The 17,755-nt window shown below is 52.3% G+C and overlaps 8 protein-coding genes across 8 annotated transcripts; 4 read left to right on the top strand and 4 right to left on the bottom strand.

The window, feature by feature from the left end:
• Window positions 1–851: 851 nt before the first annotated feature.
• On the bottom strand, window positions 852–2,144 carry AYO20_10108 (hypothetical protein; the record flags this gene model as incomplete). Its single annotated transcript, XM_022648370.1, has 5 exons — window positions 852–1,156; window positions 1,213–1,312; window positions 1,381–1,553; window positions 1,610–1,778; window positions 1,878–2,144. 5 exons carry the CDS (start codon window positions 2,142–2,144, stop codon window positions 852–854), a joined length of 1,014 nt encoding a protein of 337 aa, XP_022495641.1.
• A 1,656-nt stretch (window positions 2,145–3,800) lies between these two features.
• On the bottom strand, window positions 3,801–4,722 carry AYO20_10107 (hypothetical protein; the record flags this gene model as incomplete). Its single annotated transcript, XM_022648369.1, has 2 exons — window positions 3,801–4,435; window positions 4,524–4,722. 2 exons carry the CDS (start codon window positions 4,720–4,722, stop codon window positions 3,801–3,803), a joined length of 834 nt encoding a protein of 277 aa, XP_022495640.1.
• A 1,974-nt stretch (window positions 4,723–6,696) lies between these two features.
• Window positions 6,697–7,567, top strand: AYO20_10106 (hypothetical protein; the record flags this gene model as incomplete). The annotated part of the gene is made up of 2 exons (XM_022648368.1): window positions 6,697–7,003; window positions 7,152–7,567. 2 exons carry the CDS (start codon window positions 6,697–6,699, stop codon window positions 7,565–7,567), a joined length of 723 nt encoding a protein of 240 aa, XP_022495639.1.
• A 1,305-nt stretch (window positions 7,568–8,872) lies between these two features.
• Window positions 8,873–10,774, top strand: AYO20_10105 (hypothetical protein; the record flags this gene model as incomplete). The annotated part of the gene is made up of 5 exons (XM_022648367.1): window positions 8,873–9,173; window positions 9,227–9,434; window positions 9,498–9,959; window positions 10,046–10,418; window positions 10,475–10,774. 5 exons carry the CDS (start codon window positions 8,873–8,875, stop codon window positions 10,772–10,774), a joined length of 1,644 nt encoding a protein of 547 aa, XP_022495638.1.
• A 356-nt stretch (window positions 10,775–11,130) lies between these two features.
• AYO20_10104 (hypothetical protein) lies at window positions 11,131–12,170 on the bottom strand (the record flags this gene model as incomplete). Its single annotated transcript, XM_022648366.1, has 2 exons — window positions 11,131–11,856; window positions 12,117–12,170. 2 exons carry the CDS (start codon window positions 12,168–12,170, stop codon window positions 11,131–11,133), a joined length of 780 nt encoding a protein of 259 aa, XP_022495637.1.
• A 581-nt stretch (window positions 12,171–12,751) lies between these two features.
• AYO20_10103 (hypothetical protein) lies at window positions 12,752–13,733 on the top strand (the record flags this gene model as incomplete). The annotated part of the gene is made up of 2 exons (XM_022648365.1): window positions 12,752–12,932; window positions 13,114–13,733. 2 exons carry the CDS (start codon window positions 12,752–12,754, stop codon window positions 13,731–13,733), a joined length of 801 nt encoding a protein of 266 aa, XP_022495636.1.
• Window positions 13,734–13,891: 158 nt separating this feature from the next.
• On the bottom strand, window positions 13,892–15,174 carry AYO20_10102 (hypothetical protein; the record flags this gene model as incomplete). Its single annotated transcript, XM_022648364.1, has 2 exons — window positions 13,892–14,682; window positions 14,739–15,174. The coding sequence occupies 2 exons, from the start codon at window positions 15,172–15,174 to the stop codon at window positions 13,892–13,894; spliced, it is 1,227 nt and encodes a 408-aa protein (XP_022495635.1).
• Window positions 15,175–15,730: 556 nt separating this feature from the next.
• Window positions 15,731–17,726, top strand: AYO20_10101 (hypothetical protein; the record flags this gene model as incomplete). Its single annotated transcript, XM_022648363.1, has 2 exons — window positions 15,731–15,799; window positions 15,852–17,726. The coding sequence occupies 2 exons, from the start codon at window positions 15,731–15,733 to the stop codon at window positions 17,724–17,726; spliced, it is 1,944 nt and encodes a 647-aa protein (XP_022495634.1).
• Window positions 17,727–17,755: the final 29 nt, after the last annotated feature.

Genomic DNA, 17,755 nt, shown 5'->3' with positions numbered 1-17,755 from the left:
AAACTTTGCAGTGTCCAGGAATCGGAGTGCTCATTGATATATTTACACCAGGACCTCAATCTCGTCTAGCAAGGCCGGGGCCAGTCGGCGTCTGATTTCTCAAACACCGACTCGGCTCGGAGCCACCGCGAACCGGCTCAAACATCCCCTTGGCGAAACAACCGAAGGGACAGGCGCACTCACTTCCTTGATATTTTGTTTCATGTATTCGGTACTGTCAGGAAGCTGGTAAGGAGACGATAGGAGGGACTATGACTTCCGGTATGCAATTCCCTTTTTGAAATTCGGAAGATTTCTACTTCAAATAACATCAGCCAAGTTGGTGCAACAAGGAAAGACTTGCGCTGTCAACAAGCAGAGGCATTCCTGGCCATTCGTGGTGCGGCAGAAAGTGGCAGCTTTAGCAGCCAAGGCGAAAGATTTCAAGTCAACCCAGATGGCTCCCACAAAGATGAAAGAAGAGAACACCAAGGCCAAAATTCCCCAGAGTTCAAATGAGCAAAAACTCACTCCTCGATTACATCCACATTATTTTGCGGTGTGCACGAGGAGGAAGAAACCTTTCCCATTGCTTTTGCAGCAGGTGGTTTTTTGGGGTAACAATCATCCGAAGCACCCAACTAGGTGAAATCCTTCCTGTAGCATTGCACAGGAGAGAGACCCTAGGGCCCGTCCCGGACGGGCTTCATCTGAATTGTTGGGGGAAAATAGACAACAATAATATATGAAGGATCGATGTGGAGAGCTGGGTAGAGGTCTGGCAGAATTCTGAGGACTTGTATGGGTGGGGACAGTGTATCTTCTTTCACATCCCTCAAAGGTCATGGATCATATGCCCTTCCACTGTCAGCCTACTTCAAGTCCACAATGCCCGCGGCGAGACTATCCTCCAAGCTCGTCCACCCAGCCACGCCGAAGAATGATTTGATGAGATCTTCTGCCCTCTTCCTCCCCTTGATATCAGTCAAGGGACGGCCATTATTCGGTGGAGGGTTGGGGATTTTGTCGTTATCCGGCCGGAGCTTGGTCAAGATATTGATGACATCGGTCCAGTTGAAGGGTCCTGCAAACGCGAAAAGCCGTTCGTTCTCGACTTTCGGATCAAGCAACGCCGCAACATGGACTCGAGCGTCGTCTCGGACATTGACGTACCATTCTGGAAATGAACAAGGTCAGCAGTGTCTCTGTGTTGAGGCCCGTTGTTGAGCTTACGTGGTAGGAACTTTTTGGGCAAATAGTCGTTGCCCTTCAGGAGCTCACGGGGCCAAGCCATTGTATTACCCGGGATTTCTGGCGACAAGATCTCACCAAACTGGAAGGTATCTTGGAGTCAGCATCAACTTGGCAGGACTGTGGAGAGTGGACGGTGGGATGACGAACGTTCATGTCGGGTAAGACGCTGTTAACCGAGAAGCTCGCATTGTTCTCTTTTGCCCATTTCCAAAACTCACGCTCCTGCAGCGTCTTCGAGGCGGCATAGACAAAGTAGGGTTTCAGCTCTTCAGGGTTATCTTTGCGATACGCGGCTTCCACGTCCGAGTCATTCCAGGTGTCTATCAGGGCGCCATTCAGCATCTGGTCAAAGATGTGCCTGGAGTAGTTTGCTTACTCTCATCGACAGTTATTCGTTTGTGTTCCTGAAGCATCAGAGCAGCGGTAGACGACGACGTCAGGACGAAGCTCTTGACAGACTGCTGCGCGGCTGCCGCCTTGAGGAGGTTGACGGTGCCAGCAACGACGCCAGGGATCACGACGTCCACGTCGGAGAGATCTGTCGCCTATGGGGAACAAGAACGCAGCGGCGAGGAGCCTTCAGCATGAGTCCAACCAACTTGTCGAGAAAGGAGAACCTGGAGCGGTGTCACCAGCATACATACCACATGAATGATCCCCGAAACACCCTGGACAGCCTCGTCGAAAGCGCCATCAGCATTCAAGGCCGTCACAATGACCGTCTCAAATCTACCCTTGCCGTGTCTGCCCTCGAAGAGTTTGTTGAGCCAGGGTCTTTCGCTCCGCACGCTGCCGCGCACGTTGTAGCCCTCCTCGAGGAGGACATCGACAATGTGCGACGCGATGTACCCATTTGCGCCAGTTACGAGGACTTTTCCCCCTTGTGGGATTCGGCGGCTATCTTTTGCCATACTGTTTGGAGCCTTTGCTGTAAGTTCTTCTTGGAGGTTGAGTTGTTGCTTCTCGGTCTGTCTTGATCTTTTGCTTCGCTCTTGTTTTCGACTTCTGGCACGAGAGAGGTTCGACAATGCTATTTATAAGAGGGCAGAAAAGCTTCCATTACGGCGATCGGGGTGACTGAGTTCTCGTCTATGTTTTTCTTTTTTTTTTTGATTTCTAAGATTTATGCAAAAGTCGCACTGGGACTCTGGCTCTAGCTCTAGCTCTCGCTCTGGCACGATGTGCAGGAAGAGTGGACCAACAGACCTTTTCGTCTATTATTTGTCTACGCCTCCTCCCTTTCTTTCCAGTGGGGTCCGCGCGAGTCATTCCCGGTCAACTATAAATCGACTACGAGGGCAGGTAGGGCAGACAAAGCTCCCTGGTGCGCAGTGAACCAGCTCTAAGCAACGGGGTCATGATTCACCATGCCGCTGAGTGAGGTCAGTGGGAGAGGGGGCAGAGTAGATTACATGGGCTTATGCTTGAGCTCATGAGCCATACAGGACGACGGGACAGGTATACCTAGAAGAGTAGACTGGCGGACCAAACCCAGAAGCGCGCAAGTGGCGTCAAGTCAAAGTCAAGTCAATGGGCACACAGGTACTGTAGTTACATAGGTGTGTAGAGAGCATGCAAAGCTCGCTTGGGCGACCCATGAATCTTCTCGAAGACATGGCACCATAACTAATGGCGACCATGATGGTACAGTACCACCAGTGCCACCTAGTGGAATCATACCATATGTACTGACATAAACACATGCTCGTATGCGTACTTATGTACCTTGTGTATTTGTGTACATGGCGGGTGCCACCCAGGGTGCTGCTTGGTAGGGTATGCTTACTAAGGACCCGAGTACATAATTAAGCCACCACAAGCGGACTTTTATGTTCTGGCTCCGCAGTATTTCATTAGGACCGAGTACAAGTATGTATATCTTGATATGTACCGAGTCTTGGGCGTCAGGTGGATTCCCATTCAATTCAATTCGGCTCTGCCCCACTCGACTAGACTTCGACTCCACCATACAAGTACAGAAGTACGGAGTACAAGTAGATGGCGTCGGCGTCATGTGGGCTCTTCCGACCTTTTGCGTGAAGATGTTCCGTGGCGGTATGGCGGTATGGCGGTATGGCGCAATATGGGTATATACGTCGCTACTGATTTCATGAGTATGAGATGAGATGGGACGAGATGAGATGGGCATGGATCGTGTCACCACTCATCGCTCATCGCTCAGCTTAGAGGGAGAGGGAGAGGTGATTCCCACTATTGAGGTGGCACTGGGTCGGCGGAAGAAAAGAACAACAGAAAACAGAAAACCCGGGTGACGATATGGTCATCAGTCATTGGTCAAGACGCGTATATTCAACAGTCAACACATCCATCCATCCATGTTTTCGTCATTGTCGTCGTCATTATCGCTGTCCTGACAAGCCTGAGAGGGCAGAGCACAAACCTGATAACCTGGGATGACATTTTCAGAAAGCATCGCATACATCTCTTTACCATTACATACCACACATTACACACTAGGTACCTAGGACTGTAGGTATTGCTCTTTCTTTCGTCGATCGGTCCCAAAGGAAGGGGTTGTTGGTGTTGGTGTTGGTGTTGGTATGATCTCAAGCAAGCATCACCAGCATGCCCACCATCGCCAGTGCGACAGCCGCCGTCGCAAAAACCCCATGGCTCTCGAAACCCTTTCGTGCAGCGCCAGCGACTTGAGTCACGGTTGCGGTGGTGGCTGCGGGCGGAGGTGACACGATCTCGGTGCTGATGGTCGTCTCGGGGGTTGGGGGGAGGGTGCTGGTGCTGGAAGTCGTGACGATTACTGTTATGACGGTCGGGACTGATGCCGACGTGGTTGGAATGGGCGCTTCCGTCGTGGTGGTAGGCGGTGCAGGTGGGTTTTCGGTGGAGGAGGGAAGTAGTGGTGTTGTCTCGGTGATGCTTGGAGTCGGTGTAGGCGTGGGTGTAGGAGCTGTGGTACCGCCGGTGCCGACAGTTGCGACAGACGCCACCGTGTTTCCTGCTGTCGCCTTGCAATCGTCCGGGCCGAGCGTCACCGACGAGCCATCCGTGTCGACCAGGACAGCGCAGGTTGCGTCGCTGCAACACACGCCCTTGGTGTCGCAGAAGCCACAGGTCAAACCGATCGCGCAGCCGCCGCCGGCACTGTCGTCGCAGCAGACATCGCCCTGGGGTACAGCACCTCCATTGGCGCAGCATACGGCGTTGGCACCAACGTAGCAGCCATCTGAACCGGGTTAGTGATTGAGTACGAGACAGATGGAAACGCTTTCAAAAGGATCAACAGTGGTGGTGCTGGTGGTGGTTAGTCATACCGGGACAAGGCGTCGAGTCTGCTGGATCACAGTCATCTCGTTGGAACAGACCATCAAAATGTAAGAAACCGCTTCTCAGTTGGCTGGAATTGCGTATGCTGCGTGCATACCCCTGGGAGAGGTCGATGGGATGAAGAGGCTGGAAATGGGTGGCGACAACGACAGTGGAGAGGAACAGCAAGGGCAGGATGGGCGACATTGCAGATACCACCAACTCAGGCACGTATGATTGATAGCACGGAAATAAATCGATTGAGATGATAACGGCCTCAGTTTGATCCTGGAAAATGCGAATACCTTGGAATAGTGGAAGCGTTTTTCTCCCCTCGACCATTTTCTGGACGATGCACCGTATATGAGTCCCCTGACATAGAGCATCGAGCTGGCATCGAGCTGGCACGAGTTACTCACTTCCTTGGGTACCTAGACCGCGGGATGAACACGAGGAACACGAGCCTTGAAAACATCCAGGAAGACATTCGGGGCCATTTACCCGACACATGTTTCCACGATGCACCACCAACAATGGCAACCCGACCCTTGTGGCGTCAGAGCTTCAGAAGCTTTCACGAGCTTAGTGATTCTTGTTTTGGTCTTGGCGCTGCTTCTGTAGACGAAGGGCGAATTGTTTGGATCCAATCAAGGTGACGGCAAAGATCGTGTTTGCTTTCAGCTCAGCCGCACGGAGCGATCGCAAGGCAGTACGAGGTCAGCCGAACGTCCAGACAATGTCTAGCCTTGAATACAATCTTTCCAAAACTCTCGAGTCTGTCAGCGAGATCATGGATCGAGATTGTAGGACTGGTTATAATGGAGGATTTGGCATGGAGACCGGTACCTCTCAGAGGTAGAAAGGCAGGGGGCTCAACTATCAAGGCTGTGAATCATGAGTACGGGGAAGCAACACAAGTACATGATAGTAATATGAAGTTACAGTCAGAGTAGTCACAGGAAGGAAACTGCACATAGTCACAATAAGAAAGAAGAGGAATAGGAGAACTCTTTGGACATATCAATGGAGTGGAGGGTGGAAGGAAGGATACACGATGAGGGACGAGGTACTTGTACTCAGCATCAAGTGAGCCGGTCCATCGGAGAAATATTGTTCCATTGATTCTGTATCTGGAATAGCCTGAATTTCTTGGCACAAACCTATTCTATTCCACCATCACCATCATCGGTCATCTTTCTTCACCACCTACCTGTAGATTACTCGAGAACGAAAAACCTCATCACCAGTTACGGGTCAATCCTAGGGTGAGCGAAGGTCGCTTTAACCTGAGCTTTGCCTGAGCCTTTGGCTGCGCATCACTGAGCGCCTAATCAAGCCTCTCGGAGTCGTACAACCCTGCCTTTCGACTAGACATCTGTTTCAGACCGGTGCTAGGGGGACCTGGTAAATCGCCTACCTTTACTCTGCGACAAAATCCGTCCGAACACAAACGTCTGCTCATTGACCGCTGGTTAACAGCAGCGAGGAGCCTCCAGAAGATGAGAGGTACAGAGTACAGCCTGGCTAACGGCCATACTTCCGTATAAGGGTGAAAGTGCCGTAGAAATGGGTTGTTTAACAACTGTCCCTGGTCGATCAACAGGCTCTCGAAACTTGGTCTAAACTTGCTGCAGGCACATGCATGAGAGCATGCATGAGACGCGGATATGTATCAAACGTGATCCGAGACCTCTTCAACGTCCCACCACCGGATTGATGCCCAGAAGACCTTCTGAATCACTTTGATTCACCCTCACATGTCGGCCAAGGTGAGGCGACTTTGGGCTAGATTGATCTTTGTCGACTCCATGAATCATGGTTCGGATCAACGGTTCGCCTGGTAAAGCTTGACTTTGATCCTAAGCGAAACAAGGCACCTATGCGCGGGGGCACACGGACTGCAGGAGGCCTAATACACGGCACGACCCCTGCTGCGGCTAATGGGGCGGAAACCCTATCTGTGAAGCCTCTGGAGACCGAGCGAGGGGCAAGCCTCGAACGTCCTGGGCTCATGCCTGCGTAGAGGGAGTGCCAATATGGAGTTCGAAATCTGTTATTATCCCGCAGAGGAGACCCGTGTGCCTCCTCTGCACCAGAATCTCTCTTCATTGTTGACATCCCCGTACTAACTTTGGATTGCTTGGCCCACTTTGCCACGACATTCACTCTACGTGTAGAAAGATGAGGGCTGTTCAAGCCTGTTGGATGGTGTTCTTCCTGTTGCTTCGGCTCGCAATTTCATCCAAGACGTGCTACACACCGGCCGGCGAAGATACAAATGGCCCTTACTCGACCCCCCAGAACAGCACCTATCAACCATGCAACCCTACAGACGGTACGGTGTCAATGTGTTGCGCCAGCTGGGACACATGTATGCCCAACGGTCTTTGCTGGAACGAGGCGTACCACATCTGGTGGCGTGAAAGCTGTACCGATCCAGATTTTACCGATCCCAATTGCGTCAAGCTGTTCACCAACATAACTGGAGGTACGTATGGAACAAGGTGCTGCGATTTCTCATCTCTTGCGTACATTGAGTGCTAAAGTATATATCTATCTAGACACGACAGTATCAAATTGTACTGACGGAAGTTGGTGTGTCGGCACAAAAAGTGGCTGCTGTTCGGATCATACAGGAGTCTTTCTTGCAGCAAACAACGACACCTTGCCTGTAACCTCCAGTGCCGCCGTCTCGGCCAGTCCTACCCCCATCGTTTCTGCGAGTAGCACGAGTTCGTTATTGAAAACGACTACTATCGCTTCCTCAAGTCCCACACCCTCATCCATCGCATCTGAAGATTCACATTCTCTTTCCACTGGCGCCAAGGCAGGTATTGGCATTGCTACAGCTGTAGCTGTCTCGATGCTGCTCGGGCTGCTCTATTTGTTTGTCCGTCGGCGTCAGAACAAATGCAAACAACTCCGAACCGGTCCTGACCATCTGCTTCCAGCAGAGTCCAAGCCCGGTAGAGCGGAAATCTTCTCCACCCCGGTGTTTGAGAAGGACGGCTCTCGCTTGAAAACGAGAGTGCCGGCGGAAATGGAAGGATGAAATCAGGGAAGAAATGAAGAAATACGAATCATGAATGTTCAAATTTTTGAGAGGGATCAAACAGTCAGGATCAAGGGCACTCGGCGACTAGGTGTCTTGAGGAGTTGCTGAGCGCAGGAATCCAGTAATAATTGGGGTCGACTACCATTTTATAAAGTCGAGTGTCTGGTCCTGTAGGTCATCCTTGAACAACGCTTCGAGTCCATGGATGCCTATCGTATACTGTAGGTGGAATCCTTTCCGCCTGAAGCCTCGTGTGAGACGCCACGCCACTATATCGACTATCACCCACCAATCAGCGGTCTGTGACCATTCGCGACTCCAATGAGAGGCTCATCAATAGTCAATAATGCATTGGACTCTGTCATTTCAGCAAAGTGTTGACGTGGTCATGATTTGCTATCGAAATTAATAACAGAATGAGGAGGTACGTGCAACATTGTCTCATTCTCTCAGGGGATACCTCACAGCATTAATTGGAATACGATTTTCTCCGGAGACAAAGGATATAGTTGGCACGCGGCACTGGACAATGCCAATATGTAGTGTTTCTAGCAGCCGATCGATCCATAGAACAAAGGCATATGATATCAGGGGATTGTGCGATACGTGGAAATGACAGATCCGGGTGTCAAGTGACGAGGCTGTCCGACATGATTGAACTCAGCCTTGCGGACGCTTTCCCTATCAAGACATCATCTACGCCATGTCGCCCAGAGCACGACTGTCAGCGTCTATATTTATAATTGGTTGTGTCTCAATTGTCCCCTCATAGCCTTGTCCTACCTCTACCTAGCACTCCATGTCACTCGGCGCCTTGTCACACGGGCTCACAGTAAGGCTGTCAATAGCGCCTTTCTGGCAAGAGAAACAGGCGTCACCACGGTTGAAGGAAGACCAAAAGCGAAGAAGAGAGACTCACTCTGTTGGACAAAGCAGCATGTTCAGCTGACACTTGAACACAAGGCATCACATCTCTTCTTCACTTGTGCCATGAACCACGTGAACAAACAAACAAACATTGCCTGCGGTTTCCTTCTTCTTCCTCCTCGTCCATCCTTTCCAACTTCAAGTACGCGACCATCGAACTGCGCCTGCTTCATTCTCCTGATTGCTCCATCACTTGTTCTTCTCCTTCTCCTGCGCATCTCGAGTCCTCTTCATCCTCTCCCTGCATCGACTTCACCGCATCCTCGCTTCGACATCGCTGTGCATACTTCCGCACCTGATCCAGTGTATCAGCATTGAAAACATCGTCCAGTCGCAGCCACACAATCACTATCTTAACGTCTCTAACCATTCAACATGCCTGGTGGTGGTGCTGTTCACCTTGCGGCCACGACCGATGTCGCCCGGATCGAAGCCCCTGTCACTTTCAGAGCTTACCTGATGTGCGCCTTTGCTGCCTTTGGAGGGATCTTCTTTGGGTATGACTCAGGATACATCAATGGCGTGATGGCAATGAAGTATTTCATCCATGAGTTCACCAGAAAGCCGTATCCAGGGGCAGATGCTACGGCTGCAGAGAAAGCTGCTTTTGCCATCCCTTCATCGCGCCAATCCCTGATCGTGTCAATCTTGTCTTGTGGAACTTTCTTTGGTGCAAGTATGTCAGCTGAAAGTCGTTGCTCTCAAGCCATGCTGACTTCGTCTTTTCAGTCATTGCGGGCGACCTAGCCGACTTCATCGGCCGCCGAACCACCATCATTGCCGGTTGCGTCGTCTTCTGTCTCGGTGCCGCCCTCCAAACTGCTTCCACAGCTTATGGTCTTCTCATCGCCGGACGTCTCATCGCTGGCTTTGGTGTTGGTTTCGTGTCTGCCATAATCATACTGTACATGTCGGAAATTTCGCCCCGCAAGGTTCGGTGAGTCTCCCAAGGCCTAGCTGGGTGTTGTTTATGTGGCCAGTACTGACGCCACGACTGTAGCGGTGCTCTTGTGTCTGGCTACCAGTTCTGCATCACCCTCGGGCTCTTGTTGGCGTCGTGTGTTGTCTACGGCACGGAAAACTTCACCGACTCCAGCTCATACCGAATACCAATCGCTCTCCAGATGCTCTGGGCTATTATCTTGGCGACAGGACTGTTTGTGCTGCCTGAATCTCCACGTTATTTTGTCAAACGTGGGAACCTTGACAGAGCAACCCATGCTCTTGCCAGGCTGCGAGGTCAGCCTCGTGACTCTGAGCTGATCCAGCAAGAACTGGCAGAGATCGTCGCAAACCACGAGTATGAGCTGCGGGTCGTTCCCCAGGAAAGTTACGTTGCGAGCTGGGCCAACTGCTTCAGAGGGAGTCTGTTCAGACCGAGCTCAAACCTGCGACGGACGATTTTGGGTACTTCTTTGCAGATGATGCAGCAGTGGACCGGAGTCAACTTCATCTTCTACTTGTAAGTCATTTCAGCAACTTGCACATTTCTCACATATGTCTTACCACGGACCTCGTTTGACTATATGCGACTGACGCGGAGAGTAGTGGTACCACTTTCTTCACCCAGCTTGGATCCATTCAGAATCCCTTTCTGATTTCTCTCATCACCACCCTTGTGAATGTCTGTTCGACACCGCTGTCATTCTGGATCATCGAGCGATTTGGTCGGCGGTCCATCATGATCTGGGGTGCTCTCGGCATGGTCGTGTGTCAGTTCATCGTGGCAATTGCTGGAACTATCGACGGCCGCAACCCACAGACAGTCAAGGCGGAGATTGCATTCATTTGCATTTACATCTTCTTTTTCGCAACCACTTGGGGACCAGGTGCGTGGGTGGTGATCGGAGAAGTCTTTCCTCTGCCTATCCGATCGCGCGGAGTCGGGCTATCTACCGCCTCGAATTGGCTGTGGAACTGTGTAAGTGGACAGGCGTTTCCGTTTGCGAGACTTCACTAACGCAATCCATGTGATAGATCATTGCCGTCATCACACCATACATGGTCGGAACCGACAAAGGCAACCTCGGGCCCAAGGTTTTCTTCATCTGGGGTTCCCTGTGCGCATGCTGCCTTGTGTATGCCTATTTCCTCATTCCTGAGACCAAAGGCCTTACGCTCGAACAAGTCGACCGCATGCTGGAAGAGACGACTCCACGGACGTCATCGCGATGGACGCCAAAGACGACCTATGCGGCAGCAATGGGAGTTAATGAAGCTGGTGAACTCAAATCAGAGGTCGTTGAAGGCATCCATCATAAGAGTTCTGCTGTTTGAGGGCCATTAAATCTATATGATTAGATGGGGGTGTTCTAGGCTTGCGGTCACTCAAGATCAAACAAGGATAGACAATATGAGGGCGGATGGATAAATCGGCAAAACCTCGGTTACGCCTGTTGAGGCTGTAGCTGTAAGAGGTTCTCGTCTCCTACTGAGGGGATGGTCAGATAATGGTAGAAGTTCTACGTTCTATACCATATTTCCAGTTTGAAGATTCTCTCTGAGTAGACAGGAAGAAAAAGGGGAGCAGACGACACCTTGTGGCTTCTATATAGATCCCTTTCCTGGTTGGTCGGTCTATGGAAACACCCAACGAATTCCCGGTAAAGAGGCATGACAGGCGAACAAAACTGCTATAATTTGGCCTTGTCCTGGGACCACGGCTCACCCACCAAGGTCAAGCCGGTGATCTTTTCTAGTTCCTGGACGGCCTCCTTTGTCTTGCCGAGGACGACGCGGATGGTGCGCATGCCCAGGGCGCGGGCGGTCTTGAGGTTCTCGCCGATGTCGTCGAGGAAGACGACGTCGTGGAATTGGATGTCGGACCCCCACTTCTCGCGCATCAGGGCCAGGGCGTGCTCGTAGATGTCGCGGTTGGGCTTGCGCATGCCGACGTGGGCGCTCGAGACGAAGATCTCGAAGACGTCGCGCACGTCGACGGGCGACGGGTTGTTGAACGGGTGGCCCTCCGGGTAGACGGTGGTGTTGGACAGCGCCGCCAGCCGGTACCGCCCGTCGGCCTGCAGCTTGAGCAGCGCCGGGTACATCCACGGGTCCGGGTTGCGCGAGTAGGTCATCATGTTCCAGTACAGTGTCTTGGTGTCGAATTTGGGCACGGGCGGCAGTTTCGACGGGTCCGTGATGGACAACTTCTCGCGGTGGAATTGCGCCCACAGGTCCGCCCGCTCCAGGTCCGCCTTGAACAGCCGGAAGTAGTCGTCGTCGTTGGGGATCTCGCCGCGTTCCAGCTTGTGCCACGCCCCGTCCGGCGTCAGCGCCCGGATCGAGTAGTTGATGTAGCCCTTTGGAATGCCGTTTTCGATCTCGTACTCGAGGATGGCTTGGAAGGGCGATTGGACCTAAAGAATTGGGAAACACAAGTCAATAATCGTCCATCTCGGGCGAATACGAGACCTTGTACGTGCAGAGCTTTCTTTCCCTCTCTCTTTTTCCAAACGCTCTCTTTTTTTTCCTTTTCTTCCTTCGTTCCCTCTTGCCCATCCTCTCCAGACGTGCCAGCAAATACAAAAAGCGACCAGATCTGACGACGGGCTCATAATTTCAAGAATTGTTTCCCACGCAGATTCCAAGTTGGAAAGTCCAGGGGAGAACAACTTACACAAACACCTCCAATATCAAACATCAGCACCTTGGGCCGACTCTGCGAGGCCATGATTGGTGACGGTCTCGGGAAAAAGGTCTATTCGCAAAGTGGAGAGGCGAGGGTCGCGAACAAAAGGCAATTGATTATGAGAGGACCGTCAAACTCCTAATAAGGCCATCTATGTTTATGTCTGAACGTATGTCATGTATTGTATTGTCTGTGGATACAAAATTTTCTCTACAGAGACAAGAAACAGAGCCGGTGGAACTCGTTCAAATAATAATGTACGAGGTCAAAGGTAATAAATGAATGGTCTTTGGCCGTTGGGGAGAGATGACCGAGCCGCCGCTTCGAGGGTTGAGCCGAGGTCTTTGACGGTTTGAGCCTTACCGGGGAATGAACTTATTAGTGACTTCGCTTGTGGTGCTTGTGGTCTGCGGTAAGGGGAATCCTCAACGGCTACGGTACGGAGTATCGACTAGTAGTGCAGCGCCCATCCCAAGACGCGCCTAACACCTCGTACAAGTCGTCTAGACCGCGTCGCGGCGTTAGCGAGGGGACGAACCAACAACACCTACGAGGTACACACCTCTGTCTCCTACAACAACGACATCTACTCCTCCCGACGACCGAAACGAAAAGAAGAAAACATGGCCGAACCAACAATCACGGCGGTCAAAGCAGCCTTCCTCCGCGTCGAGGTCCGCCAGCTTGAAACGCCGTTGGAGCCGTCGACTCATTGGCGCGCCTATGGACCTAAGCCCGGGGCCATGTCCAGAGAGGGCCGTCCTCTGCTCAGCGACAAAGCGGTCCAGGACCTCGTTGCGAAAGGTGCGAGAGACTTTCTTTCCCCGTCATTCCTTTTATATTCTGCGTGGCGGGAAAATGACCATGGGCATCGGCCTAAAGAGCGAACCGGAGAGGGAGAGCTCAAAGAGGTGGAGAGAGAAACAAAAGATTGATGGCTTTGACTTTACGAATTGAACGCACACTTATACGCCCGTCTACATAGTCAACGACAAGATCAAACAGCACAACCGCCTCGTCTTCTCCACGCAGTCGCAGCGCCACGTCGCCGAGCAGATCGAGTCGCTGCTGTGGGCGCGCGCCAGCGCCGCCGCGGAGCACGCCGAACGCGACACGCTCGCCCTCCGCAGAGACGCGGACCTGGAGGACTCGGCCGTGATCGCTGCGCTGCCGCACGATTACGCCGCCCTGCACATCCACCCGGACCACGGCACCGCGAGAAATGAAGAGCGAGGGGACGGCAGAGAAGGAAAAGAGGACGCGGAAGAACAATACGCCCGCTTACGTGGAGAGCTCGTCACCCTCAGCCGGCAGAGGGACGCGTTAAAGGCCCGGCTCGCCAGGTACCGACACCTCCAGGAAATGACCGAGCCGCTGCGCGATCCGCAGGAGAATGTCCAGCCAAATCTCGTCACGAAGCATGGCATGCTGGCCAAGGAACTGGACCGCACCAGAGTCGTTCTGTTGAGGATCGCGGCGCAGTTACGTGGAGAGGAGCAGCCGAAGCGGCGGACGAAGCGGCGTCGTCGCGAGGTGGTGCCACGACCGCCGCCGCAGACGGATCAAGAGAAATTAGGACAGGTCTTGGGGTGGGCTCGGACATGATTGAAAAAAAGTGCTCATATTTGTTGAAAGGCCCTGTTTTTTTAAAATCCAACAGCAGCCCAATGTTGTTGGTACATCATCCATCTGCACTCTGCGTCAACCTGCGCTCGTATACCCAGGACGCCATTACATGTAAAGACCACTCCCAAAACCAGAAATCATTCATCGTCAGCCTCCTCCACCGTTGGAGCAACATGTCGCCTAGCTGTCGTGGATGTGGCAGCAGGCTCAACAGCAGAAGTGACCGCAGCACCATTCGAGGGCACGGGTGTCTGCACTACGGGAGCCACACCTTTCTCACCTCCGGCGGCAGCGGTCGCAGCGGCAAGCTTCTTCTGAGCCTTCCTGGCCTTCTTCTCCTTTTTCTTCCGCTTGATATCCTCCTTGGTTTCATGCCAGCCCCAAAACGGTCGGAAACTGTCGAAGAAGCCGACGTCCTCAAAGAGGTTGGGATATAACCACAGACCAGGCGGGACGAGGAAGAATGTGATAACGAAGAGAATCAGGCGGAAGATAGCCATGGCAAAGAACAGGCCAATCAACCCCATCATGCCCACCGAGAGGTACCACACACCTTGTCTCAGAACGAGCGGCCAGAGCGGGAAGAGAACTGCTGCGAACACCAGCACAAGAACCAATGCCGCCCACAGTTTAGTCTTCCACTGTGACCCCTCATACAACCAGACGTAGTACATCATAGGATCAAAGTCCTGTTGTTGCTCGATCTTGACTTCCCACAATCCCTTGACTCTTTTCTCTTTCTTGGGTTTGGCGTGGTTGTGTCCCTCATGTGGATCCTTCTTGGAAACTCGAAGAGCGAGCATCGACAGGGGGAGAAGTTGCAAGGCTGTCCGCGCCTCAACGTCGTTCTCGACTTTCGGTAATAAGGGGTTTTTCTTTTGAGCCTTTTTGTAGGCGTCAGAGTGCAAGGCACGGTACGCTCGTTTCACTGTCCAGTGTGGTGGTTAGCAGAGAACAAAGGCACAGAGGTGACTTTGGCCATACGTTTGAACATATCCTTCCTCCCACCATCAAAGATGCATGTGCGAGTTTTCAAATCCTGAGAGCGTAGAAACTTTGCCAGGGCCAATGCTTCTGGTTTGGGTTCTACCTTCGCATTCAAGGGGATATGTTGAGCCTGCTGTCCGGGCGGTGGTCCTCGTGGTTGTCCTTGTGGTTGTCCACCCTGTTGCTGCTGTTGCTGCTGAGCCGCCTGCTGCTGGCGCATGAATTGTTGTCTTGCTTCTTCCTGCTTCATCTGGATGAACTGTTGAGGGGTCATTCCCGCCTTAGCGGCTTCGGTCTCGATCTGTTGTCGTTGAAAGGCTTGAAACTGAGGAATGGTCATTCCACGCTTCTGCGCTTCCATGGCGATCAATTGTTGGATTTGTTGCGGGCTGAAGGGTTGGGCGCCCGGCGGAGGGCCGCCTGGGGATGCCATGTTTGCAGAGTTGTATGAGAGAGGCCTGCGGTAGAGAGTGGGAGGTGAGAGTCCGAGTAAAGATTTCCGTGGATGTGTTAAATCTACCAAACAAATGGTATAATAACGCAGACTTAAAGGTGAGAATACCGTCAGTCCACCGATTATAGGGCGAGATGGCTCCTGGATAGAAGACACGGTTTGCGATCAGAATAATAGAGGCGCCAAAAATTATGGGGGGCACAAGCCGCGCGAGGCCATTGGTCATGCGCCACACCCTTCAGCCTCGTCGCCAAGACCGTGGCTGTACAATATCCCAGGAGATCTTATGGCAGAACCCGTTGACAACTCGACCATCATTCACGGGCACAAGTGGTCTTCAACATTGTGAGCTTACAGAGAAGTTTGTTACTATGGTACACCCCGGTCATTGACGCACGACATAAATACATCCAACGCGAAAGCGAAGGGGCTCGAAGCTTGGTCATTCTTCCCATCCCAACTTGTCACCGACCCGTCTCTGCTCCCTCTCGGCTGACCAAATCTCTCCCAACATGTCAAGATACCCCTCTGACAGATGACGTCCCTCGAATACCAGCCTGGCCCTGCGGCGGAACCGGATGACCATTGGGGGACCGTGTTCCTGGTAGGTTGCCTCCCTTCACCTCCAGACTGCTCGTGTCAACTAATTGATCCAGTCCATGCGAGATGCTTCCGGACAGGTTCCTATCAACTACATAACCAGTCCCGGGATCTACGTCACAAAGGCCTGCTTTTCTGATGGCGTCTACGATGACCTCCCGGCTCAAACATGCATATCAGATCTATTTGCAAGCCAATACCGCCGGCTGATCATCGATCTCTACTGGGATAACATCAACCGTCAATTCAGTCTGTGCCCAGTTGAGCTTCCTCCTTTGGTGGGCAATGCGACGGCTGGTTACAGTGTGGATTCGTCGGCACTGTATTCAATCACGGCATCCACTTCTTTTGAAACTCCCGTCTCGTCCACCACGGTAGTGTCAAATGCATCGGTGTCCCTTGTTCCTAGCCTCGAAATTCGACAGGCCTCGTCGTCTTTGCTGGACAACTCCACCTCACCGCTCACCACTACCTCTCCCTCGATAACTAGGAGTATTACTACCACGGCGACGAGCGATGTGGCCATCCCAACGGCGACTGGTGTCACAGGTGGAACTTTACTCAAACTGGGACCTTACATGTGTAGTCTGGACTTGAACATCGGTTCCGTCATTTCTTTGTACAATGATTACTTTGACCACACCTCAGACACTATCTCTGCACGACTACATTTTCTCGATATCAATCTACACGCCGCAGCGCCGTTCACCGACCCTTCCTCGCCCGCGCACACCCCGATGCCGGGTCGACTACCTCATTCCGACGAGCTGATAGGCGCTCAATTTCAGGCCGCACTCGGTAGGGATATATACAAACCGCAAGACTTGCAAGAAGATCGAAGGAATCTGAACAAGTCGTGGTTCCGGGATGATTACCGAGTAACGACAGACGCAAATTACTTTCGTACAGAGCCAACAGGACAGGATGACGTCCTTTCCACACCAGATGGCTGGCCTGGACAAGATTGGATTCTCCTTACCGACAGCCGGAGGCTTCTGCTGAGTTGGGACCAGATCGATTCGCAGATGGCAGCGTACGACTTTCTGACCGAGTCGAGCAGCATCTTCAACGCGACTGAGCTTTTTTCAACTCCGTCTGTCGAATGGAGTGACACGGGCGTGGTGACTTCAGGCTGCTATTATCGTCCGGGCGATACGACAAATGCCTCCTGGGCGATTGCGACCATCCAGGACACCAGTCCCAATGCGCTCTCTCTCCTTGCCGGAAACTTGTCCGCATGTGGCTACTCACCGATAATAAACATGACTTTGGACGGCTTGTCTGTACAGAATAATTTGGCCTCGTACCGGGATTTTGCCCAATCGACAGTCTTTGGTTGGGCTCCGGGTCAGCCACTTAACACGTCCTCGGTCAAGAACAATGGAAAGAGTGACGACCAGCTTCGGTGTGCAGTTATTGATTCAACGAGCCAATTCCAAGGACGTTGGCGGCTAGAGTCATGCCAAAAGTCACGGCGAGCTGCATGTCGCATTGCAGGCGTGCCATATGCATGGCGCCTTTCTACCTTCGATGTCCCTTATAGTGCGGCGCCAGATGCATGTCCGGAGCATACCTCATTCGACCTCCCTAGAACGGGGCTGGAAAACACGTACTTGTATCGGCAGATATTGAATGATACGAATCCCCCAGATGACGATTCGGACAAGATCTTGTCGGGTGTCTGGATTGATTTTAACTCGCTGGACGAGGAAGACTGCTGGGTGTTGGGCGGTCCCAATGCGACATGTCCTTACTTGGACTTTCAGCAAGAAGATCAACAAAGACAGATTCTCATTCCGACAATAGCAGCATTGATCATCCTGATACTGACTGTTTTGACAATTCTGGTCAAATGTAACCAGAACCGAAGGAATAGCAGGACACGAAGACGAGGCGATAATGGATGGGAGTATGAGGGTATTCCGTCTTGATTGCTGCGAGGATATAGGCCATTCAGCTG

This window comes from Fonsecaea nubica (assembly GCF_001646965.1).
Source record: "Fonsecaea nubica strain CBS 269.64 chromosome Unknown Scaff103, whole genome shotgun sequence".
In the NCBI taxonomy this organism is placed as follows: domain Eukaryota; kingdom Fungi; phylum Ascomycota; class Eurotiomycetes; order Chaetothyriales; family Herpotrichiellaceae; genus Fonsecaea; species Fonsecaea nubica.
The sequence above is the reverse complement of the archived record's forward strand: the minus strand, read 5'-3'. Positions and strand labels throughout refer to the sequence as shown.